The following is a 10,551-nucleotide window of genomic DNA, read 5'->3' as shown; positions in this document are numbered from 1 at the left end:
CGTTCTTCACTCTCTCTCTCTCTCTCTCTCTCTCTCTCTCTCTCTCTCTCTCTCTCTCATAATATATATCTTTTTCTATCTTTCTCTCTATCCTTTTTCTCTCTCTCCATCTCCCCTCTCTCTCGTCTTTCTCTTCCTCCCCATCTTCCATCTCTCCTAACCCTTTCACCACGTCTCTCTCCTCCCTGTCTCTCCTCCTCCTCACTCTTTCCCCTTTCCCCCTCGATCCTCTCTCCCCTCCGCTCTATCCTCTTCTCACTCTCCCCTGTTTCCCAAACGCACTCAGAACCACGCACCAGGACAGACAATGGCAGAGCAACTAAGCCATTCACAGATTTAAATAGTTGTCCCCGTCGTTTTATGCCAGACAAATTCTGAAATTATACTAACGGAGCCCCCCAAAATGTGAAATTAAGCGATTCTGTTAACTTTAACAAAGAATGTTAAAGGGAAATAATCAGAATTTAAGCTAAAAAAATGATCAAATTTTGCTAAATTATACGAGGTGCAAAACAACACAGAGACAGGACAGTGGGTCGTTGGCGGGTGCTCTGGGTGTGGTTTGCTCCTTATTTCCTATCAAATATCTATAATACTTATTTCTCCTTCTTCTTTTTTATGTTTGTTACTCTCTTGTAACACCTCTAATCTTCTAGCGCTCATATGACCTTATGCAGTTTCGAGCACCGTAAAACCTCTACTAAAACTAAAAACTAAACAGGGAGAGAACAGGTAAGGCGCTGAAAGACACTGCGTTAACACAAAGGAGAAGTTGGGCTAAGGGAAATAACCGAATAAATTAGAATGCTTGGAAGATGGCATTCAGAGTGTTTGACTTCCCTTTAAGTAACAACTTTTGGGGGGGAAATTTGAAAAACTTGCTAAGACCACCCTTCGAAATAGAAGATTGCTTTTCTTATCTCCCTTTACTTTGCTGGTTCTTATTATCGAAAGAATATCCTATACGTTATTTTCCCTTGTTACTAGTATGTGTGAATCGGTTTCCTTGTCTGTTTATTTGTCTGTTTGTTTATCTGTTTGTTTATCTGTTCGTTTGTCTGTTTGTTTATCTGTTTGTTTATTTGTTTGTTTGTCTGTTTGTTTATCTGTTTGTTTATCTGTTTGTTTGTCTGTTTGTTTATCTGTTTGTTTATTTGTTTGTTTGTCTGTATGTTTGTCTGTTTGTTTATCTGTTGTTTTTTTCTGTTTCTCTGTTGTTTTCTGTTTCCTAGCAAAGCTAAGTTAAACCTATCTAAAACTGGACATTGGCCAAGATCACAGAGGTCAAGAGGTTACTGACTGATCCCAGTAAAAACCTGTTTCCGTTGTCAGATTATAGCTCAGATTTGACAATTTGTCAGATCTTAAACCAAAAGTCAGAAGTTTTTCAGTTTTGTTTTTGTAAGCGTTTTATCACGGCTTTTGCAATATTACTGGGTCATAAAAGTGAGGAAGATTAACTCCCCGGGGCAGTGCCACTGACTATAGTGTCTTTAGGCCATTCCCAAAGGGGGGACATTTCTCGTTCAAGCACAGTAGAATTGTAAATGGGCTGATTCATGTCACGCTCATAACTGTGCCTGATCTACTTCAGGGAACTGATGCTTTTTCTTTCCTGATCCTTACTATCGTCATTTCCCCTCTATTTCTTTTATATGTTTGTCACTCTCTTGTGACCTATTTCCGGGGTGCCTTGATAGTCGAAGCAGACTTGGTGCTGTCGAGGCTAGGGAGGTGAGCAGAGTAAGTCTGATTCCCTGTAAAGACTTCTCTGTTGACACCCACCCTTTTTCGCTCATATGACCCCATGCAGTTGCGAGCGCTGTAAAACCTTCTACTATAAAAAAAGAGGAAGATTAGAGGAATTACAAGAGAGTAAAAAATACCATAAAGAAGGTGAAGATCAGGACGATAGATGTTTGATAGGGAAGAATAAGCAAATCACACCAGGGGGCTCTCGTGGCCTAGAGGTTAAAGTGTTCTCTTCTCATTCAATAGGTCCCGGGTTCGAATCCGGATAGCGGCGGAAATCTTTCTTCTACAAAATTATCTCCTTTCACCTCCTTTCCTTTTCTCTTGCACTGTCCTGCCGTCTGCATTCGTCTACACTTTCTGCCCCCACCCACTCACCCTTTTGCCCCCTCCTCTGGGCCCCTGACTCTTTCTACAGCCTTTCTACTGCTACTCCTTGGCTTCTTCTTACTGCTGTCTTTCAACCACACACCTGATCTTCTGGTAGGAAAGATCTACACCGAGCCTTAAGCCTTCTCGGACAAGGGCTAAAAATCTCGGAGGGCTCGTGTGCAAGTTGTGCTCTTTAAAGATCCCTTGGTGGTCCAAAATCGATATGGGTAGTCTTCTGCCACCACCCGGGCAAAATTCAAACTTTCCTACCTATTGAAAATGTTTAATGTGTTCCTCGCGCTCATAAGACCTTATGCATTTGAGAGCGGCCTTAAAATTTAAACACTTACCAAACAAAAAACAACAACAAACAAACAAACAAAAAATCCCACCCTAGATCACCTGCCAACCACCCACATTTTGCAATCTCTAGAGCCGGTTGGATCGGCTTCAATCTGTAATGGTTGCTAGGCGCTTAGCCGTCGCACACAGAAGACTGAAGGTCCATTCATGTATGGAAAATAATTTTGATCGAGTATCTCAGTCATACTGCTGGGACGTTGTATGTGAGGCAGCGTGGTGGAATCAGGCTCTCGTCAAAATAATCGAAGTGAATAAACTTGCATTTTTCCGCAGGTTTGTGAATTTTTATCAAATTTTTGTTTTTTGGTTCAACACCTTTCACGCCCATAAAAAAACCTCATTCCAGTGTGGATCTGTCTGAAAAGCGTTGATTAAAGGCACAAAAGATGTACATTTTCGGTTACAACGGACTCTTAAGCTAAGGAAATAATTAATCTTTGGCGGCCATTTTCACACTAATTTTACCTCTGAAAACAAGTGGCCCCCACCTCTTTCTTTCGAAAATATCTTGACTTGTATTCAAGATGAATGGGTATTTTTTTCATCCAAATAAAGACAAGTGAACAAGCTTTGAGGTGACACCAATAACTCTACATTCCCAAAAACTGACGAGAGCCTGATTCCACCACGCTGCATCACATATCCCTCTCGGCCTGGGTTGGGCATGACAAGCACAGATGACGCCCACCTCCACATTAACCTAAACTGATGCGACGATGACGTAAAACACTTATACGGGGTGCCCACTGGAGGATTGGGTCGGGTGGGTTTGCTAGCCAGATTGAGGGTGCAAAGCGGCTATCATGGCACAAGCCGATCGCGTCAGATCCGTCGCCTCAAAAAACAAAAGCGTTTATTTTCAGGCGTGGAGTCGGGCGATTGGCTAGACCATACCCAACCAATATTGTGTTGCAAGAGCCGTAAAATGCTTACTAAAATAAAACACACCCAACCAGACCAGACCCGACCCCAACCACAACAGGCACCCCCTATTACATCCTGATCATCAATGATTTATTTATAGAGGCACCAGCCATCCATGTCAAACCCCGTATTACATTGAGAGTGATAAAAGCAAGATGAAACTCTCTTAGCAAGTGTGTTTTTATTCTCATCAATTTGTTTCATTCTTTTCATCACTTATAACATGCAAATTATTCCAGAACATTTATTTTGTTTTAGTAGAGGTTTTACGGCGCTCGCAACTGTATTAGGTCATATAAGCGCCAGAAGGTTAGAGGTGTTACAAGAGAGTAACAAACATAAAAAAAGAAGGAGGGGAGATAAGGACGATAGATGTTTGATAGGAAAGAAGAAACAGACCACACCAGAGCACCCGCCAACCACCCACGAACATCTATGAATAATGGCAGTGTTCATGAATGATTTATTAAAAAAAAATTGACTGCCTCATCTAGTAAAATACAAATGTGTATAGGTAGGAAGTTCAAAAATACATTTATTGCAACAACCAAAAATTTTTTTAAAAAACAACAAAATTCCAACCAGCTCTTTTAAAGGTGGCAATGTGGAGCGCTGGCTATAAGAAGATTGGCTGTCGATTCAGCCTAGCTCATCTTCTTTGCAAAGGGGAGACACACATTTGAGACTACGCTTTCTCTTCCGACCCTCTACGTCTTCTTCTTTAATAGCTCCCCCCCCCCCCCTTTCCCTCACACTTTGACATTACAATAATCATTTGATATGAAGACATTTCTTATATATTCATTTTCGAAGCCGGCCAGATGCTTACATACACAAGTTAATCAATCATTTGCTATTTATCATTCATAAATACACAGTATAAAAATGCGCCAAGAAAATAAAGGCAATAGACATACAGTTGTAATATATTCACTAAAATATTTGAAATTCAGTAATATTGTATTGTATCAAACGTTCTGAACGCCTATCTGAAACTCACAAACCAAGTGGAAAAAAAGCCACTTACACAGTATGTCATTGTGAATCTGACTGTGAAGCTTTGCAGACATCGTCATTCTTCAGTTTTATGATTGCCTCGTTCAATCAAGTGAAACTACAAACATGATATCCAGTGTACCCGCGAAAGTGACGTATGGGCAAAATCCCTGTGACGTATGGGGGAAATCCCCGTGACGTATGTGGAAAATCCCCGTGACGTATGGGGAAAATCCCCGTGACGTATGGGGGAAATCCCCGTGATGTATAGGGGAAATCCCCGTGACGTATGGGGGAAATCCCTGTTTGAGGTAGAATATGTGTTAACTGATAATAATTAATATAATTTGTCGCATTAATCTTTTAGTTCGAAACAGACACGTATGTTCAATAAGCAGCAGGAAAGAGGGCGACACAACAGCATATTTCGCACATGAGTTCGCATATTTCATAATATGCATGTTGTTGCGTATCTTTTTAAGTCCCCCCCCCCCCCCCAAAAAAAAAAAAAAAAAAAAATTATAATAAAGAAAAAGAAAAAGAAAGAAAAGAAAACAGAACCGGAAAGTGGAATCAGGCTCTCGTCAATTTTGGGACACGTAGAGTTATTGGTATCATCTTAAAGCTTGTTTACTTGTCTTTATAGGGATGAAAAAAATATCCATTTATCTTGAATACAAGTCGAGATATTTGAAAATGGAGGAGGTGGGGGTCACCAGCATTCAGAGATAAAATTAGTGAGAAAATGGCCGCCAAAGATTACTTATTTCCTTAGCTTAAGAGTCCGTGGTAACAGAACATTTACATCTTTTTTGCCTTTAATCAACGTTTTTTTTCTCAGAAAAATCCACACAGAAATGAGTTCTTTAAAGGGCATGAAAGGTGTTGAGCCCAAAAACATAAATTTGATAAAAAATTCACAGACCTGCAGAAAAATGCAAGTTTCTTGATTCCACCACGCTGCCTCACATTTTGTTTAAACGCAAAAGGACAATGCTCGAAAAAATACATTGAGTAGTTAAAACAATTTATACACATAGTATTATTATTATTATTATGGGTTGAACACAAAAGGCTAATGTTCAAATAAAAAAGTCTATTAAAATACACGTCATGACATTTTGTTCGAATAGAAAAGGACAATATTTGTAAAAAAAATTACACTTAGAAAATAGTCACAAACAGAATATTTTGTTCTAACACAAAAGGACCATGTTAGAACAAATAAAACTAGTTAAAGATTTATACATAACATTTTGCTTGAACATAAAACAACAAGGTCCGAACAGAATAATTAGTTAAAAATACACACATAACATTTTGTTTGAATACAAAAAGACGATGTTCGAACAAAATAATAATTAGAAAATAATTATAAATAAAACATTTTGTTCAAACACAAAAGGCTTTTGTTCGAAAAATACATAGATTAGTTAAAACAATCTATACACATAACATACTAGCCTTGTACCCGTTTGTCGAACGGACTCAAAAGAATCGATCGTCTGGTCATTATGGAACCAGTGCGAACTGCTTGTGAACGTAAACATCGCCTGTTTACAATGGCGTCTTAGAAGGTGGACTTTCCCAAGATGAGATCAAAACGAAACTAATGAAAAACTGAAAAACAAACTACAGTGACCTCAGACTCCTTAATATAACTGTGCACCCTTTAAATGATTCTGAACCACCGTTATTTTTTTCAAATTCGAAACGCAAATGGTTTGGAAGTTTGAGGGGATCAAAGTGACGAACTTTAAAAGATATAATATAAATAGATCTAGGATTATTATGGGTTGAATACAAAATGACAATGTTCGCACAAAATATTCCTTAGAAAATGATTATAAACATAACGTTTTGTTCTTTCACAAAGGGACGATTTTTGAACCAATAGAATCGGTTATACACATGAAATTTGTTTGAACACAAAATAGCAATGTTCGAACAAAAAAAAAAAAAACATAAAGGATAATCATAAATAAAACATTTCGTTTGAAAACAAAAAACAGTAATCAGTTAGAAATATACACATAATATTTTTTCTGAATGCAAAACGACAATGTTCGAACAAAATAATAATTCAAAAAGCAAGTAAACTTATAACAGTGTGTTTGAACACATAACGGCAGTGTTCGAACAGATAATTCATTTTAAAATAATGGACTAATTTTATTGGCAATAATTCCGTTCTCTTGGCACCACTTTCAACGAAATTTTGAACAATTGAAATTAAATCTTGTTTAATTTGAATTAATCAAATAATTAGGAAGAGTACCACACTGCACCTGTCCAAGAAATATGAAAAAAAATCCAACCAAAATAGAGTTAAAAGCAAATTTTGTTTTAATTTAGTTTTAGTTAGCTTTAGTAGAGGTTTTACGGCGCTCGCAATTGCATGAGGTCATATGAACGCCAGGAATTTTGTTTTACAAAATATCAACCATAATAATTATTAAGTCGCGCTCATGATCTGATTTCGTTGCGTGCGCCGTGAATTCTTACTAAACTATTAACCACAACATGTATTTGTGCATTAATTACCAACACTTCTGGAACTTTTGGCTGAGATCAAAGTGTAGTAAACTGTTCCCGACTTTTTCCAAGGCTTTGTGCATACTGATAAGCGGAGCGGATACTGAAGAATCTGATGAGTGACGGAGAAATATGTGCCTCAGTTATTTCTAGTGGAAGGATTACCGTCCTCTTAGAAAAACAATTAACAAAACATTGTTTGACTGGAACCCCCTCCCCCTTTCTCCCTTATCCACCACCTACCCTAAACCTACTTAGATGGCGCTGTATCTAACACTTGGTGTTGGTGTAGCTGCCGGTAGAGGGCGCTGTATCTAACACTTGGTGTTTGTGTTCTCGATGTATACCTGTTTTATGACAACACCCCCACACACACACACACACGCACCTCCCCCAACTGCCGGCAGATGGCGCTATATCTAACGCTTGGTGCAGGTGTAACTGCCGGTAGATGGCGCTGTATCTAACACTTGGTGTTGGTGTGCTCAGTGTTCACCGCGTCCCTCAGCCTGTTCAGCAGTAAGAGAACCTGCTCGTTCTGAGGCACACCGGTCCGCCCCTCCTTCCAACTGGCCTTGAACCCTATCTTAGACTTCATCTTCACATCGGCCTTGACCTTGACGGTGAGCTCGCTGGCGTTCTCGTCACTCGCCGCCATGACTGTTCTAAAATCGCTGTCAATGGCGTCCATCTTGTCGCCTATGCTGGATGACATACCAGAGAAGCTGGTCGTCTTCTGATCGCCGCACGAGGAGCTCAGGTTCGAGTCCGACCTTGACCTTCCGATATAGCAGCTTCTTGAAGAGTCGCAAGAGGAGCCTAAAAACTCTTGAAACTGCAGCAGAGGCAGCTCGTTCTTCGTCGCCCCGTCTTTGATGGCGCAGACCGCGCGGGTGGGCGTGTCAGGCCAGTCGGTGTCTCCAGACATTCCGCTGCTACACCGCGCAAGACAAATGGCGGGGCCGGGGCACTTGACGGCTGACCGAGTGCTGTTCGCTGTGGTTGGGTCAAGCGAGACTGCTTGTCCGTCAGTGTGCAATGATTTTGGTTGGTCAGTCGGATCTAGAGGCGGAGAAGGAACACCGAATATCCCAAGGACGTTGTTGATGTTCCTCAGTTTAAGTTTTAAGTCAAACTTTGGAGATTTGGAACGGTTGAACCGTCTGTACGCGATGATCTGGAAACAGAAGAAGAACATAGTGACAATGACAATGACAATGACAATCTTCATTCATCTCGCAGGGAGAAATATGTCTTGGTCGTTAACAATGGCAGTAGACGTTACAAAAATTAGACCTAAAGGTGCACTCACGCAAACGCACAACAAGACAGGACATTAGACCAAGTAAATACATGTCTCACGTGCTGGAACAACCCGTTCCGTAAAAACATTCTCTCTCTCTCTCTCTCTCTCTCTCTCTCTCTCTCTCTCTCTCTCTCTCTGTGTGTGTTTCATTTGTAGCACTGTGTGTTCAATAACATCACTGCAGTTGGTACGAATTAATTTCTATATCTGTCTGTTCTTGCTTTTTTTGGAAATGTATCGTTTACTGCGGGTCGATAGTTGAAATTCCCTTGTCAGTTAGTTTAATTTAGTTTTAGTAGAGGTTTTACGGCGCTCGCAACTGCATAAGGTCATATGAGCGCCAGGAGATTAGAGGTGTTACAAGAGAGTAACAAACATAAAAAAGAAGAAGGGAAGATAAGGATGATAGATATTTGATAGGAAAGAAGGAGCAAACCACACCAGAGCACCCGCCAACAGCCCGATCCCTTGTCAGTGTGTAGCTATGTTGACTATAAAGCATTATTTCGGAGGAGTGCTTTCAAAACAAGGTACTTCTTGTATCCTGCAAACAGAGATTTTTTATGGGTAAAAAATCGAAACAGTTGTCAAATTTGTATATTTCCAACTGATATCTTTTCCTTCAAGCTCAACACGTCTTTTACCGTTTCGTACTCATAAACAACTGAACAAACTCAACCAGTAAGAGTGAAGTATCAATGTCTCTAGGGCTATCAGCTGAAAGAAACTCAGTTTGTCAGCTTGCATCACAATTGGTCGCTTTTAAGCACAAGGTGGCTATACCAAAAATGCTGTTTTGAGAAAATCGAAGGTAAAATTTTCATCATTACTTTTGATGTTCGGTCTGAGAGAGAGAGAGAGAGAGAGAGAGAGAGAGAGAGAGAGAGAGAGAGAGAGAAGGGGAGTAGCTACCTTAGGGACAAAAATGAGGAACTCTGTGACCGCCGTGACCAGGATCAGTATAGCTGCCTCTAGGGAGTAACTCATTTCCGGCTTGGAGTCGGTTGCCATGACGACCACCACGCCCACAGGGGAGAGTACCACCACGTTGTAGATACACAAGGCAATCCACTTGGATTCGTTCAGTTGGGGCAGAGACACCTGTGGACAGAACAAATTTAGATAAGATAAGATAAGATAAGATAAGATAAGATAAGATAAGATAAGATAAGATAAGATACATCTTTATTGTCCAGATCCTGGCACATTGGTTTGGTGTTCCAAGTACATGTATTTGTAAACACATCACATCACATGTATTATGTATTCACAAGTGTTCCTCTCCCCTCCCCTCCCCCCCTCCCCCCACAATTACCTTCCGCGTCTGTATCGCAAGGAAAGCGCCGAAGAGGATGACCACGCCTTGTATAGCAATGAGCGCCACGGTGAAGTGCAGCCCGTACTTAGAGTCGCACTTGAGGAACTGTTCCTGGTACATCAGGTCTTTGTCGGAGGAGGCCTGCAACAAAATAGTGGCCATAATAATAATAATAATAATAATAATAATAATAATAATAATAATAATAATAATAATAATAATAATAATAATAAAAATAATAATTTTTTTTAAAAATAATGATAATAATGAAAAAAATAATAATAATAAAAATAATAATAATAATAATAATAATAATAATAATAATAATAATAATAATAATAATAAAAAATAATAATAAATAATAATAATAACAATAATAATGAAGTTATAATATTAATGAAATAATAAAAACAACAATACATGTAGTAGTAATAGTATCAATAGTATAATATTATAATTAAAATAATACTATTATTTTTTTTGCTTTGTTGTTTATAATGATAATAATAATAATAATTCTTCTTCTAGTTCTTCAAGATCTTCTTCTAGTTCTTCAAGATCTTTTTCTAGTTTTTCTTCTTCTTCTTCTTCTTCTTCTTCTTCTTCTTCTTCTTCTTCTTCTTCTTTTTCTTCTTCTCCCTCGTTCTGTCACTCACCACAGGTGTGCCTATGTCGATGAGGTGAGGAGTTTGCGGCGAGACGAGGAACCAGGCGATGAGCACACAACAGTTGACCAATGCCAGGGCCACAATGATCACACACAGACTGCTGTCCTTGAGCATCTGGTCAGTGGTCAAGAAACATTTGGGGTCAAGAAACATTAAGGAAACACCTTATACACTGAAACCTTAAAAATTAATGATCACCATATCTCCATAACAAGAAAAGTGCTAGATTGGAACCCACAGGGTAAAAGATCAAGGGGAAGACCTCGTGGAACCTGGAGAAGAGTCTCTGAAATGGATGTGTACAGAAAAGTGGGAAG

At 39.4% G+C, this 10,551-nt stretch overlaps 1 protein-coding gene across 1 annotated transcript; it reads right to left on the bottom strand.

The window, feature by feature from the left end:
• Positions 1–7,405: 7,405 nt before the first annotated feature.
• Positions 7,406–10,348, bottom strand: LOC101848873 (probable G-protein coupled receptor 156). Its single transcript, XM_005093478.3, has 4 exons — positions 10,223–10,348; positions 9,564–9,707; positions 9,161–9,349; positions 7,406–8,119 (listed from the first exon to the last, which is right to left on the bottom strand). Exons 1-4 carry the CDS (start codon positions 10,346–10,348, stop codon positions 7,406–7,408), a joined length of 1,173 nt encoding a protein of 390 aa, XP_005093535.3.
• Positions 10,349–10,551: the final 203 nt, after the last annotated feature.

Source organism: Aplysia californica, unplaced genomic scaffold (assembly GCF_000002075.1).
Source record: "Aplysia californica isolate F4 #8 unplaced genomic scaffold, AplCal3.0 scaffold00064, whole genome shotgun sequence".
NCBI lineage: Eukaryota > Metazoa > Mollusca > Gastropoda > Aplysiida > Aplysiidae > Aplysia > Aplysia californica.
Note: the sequence above shows the minus strand (reverse complement) of the source record. Positions and strands in the feature narration are given on the sequence as shown.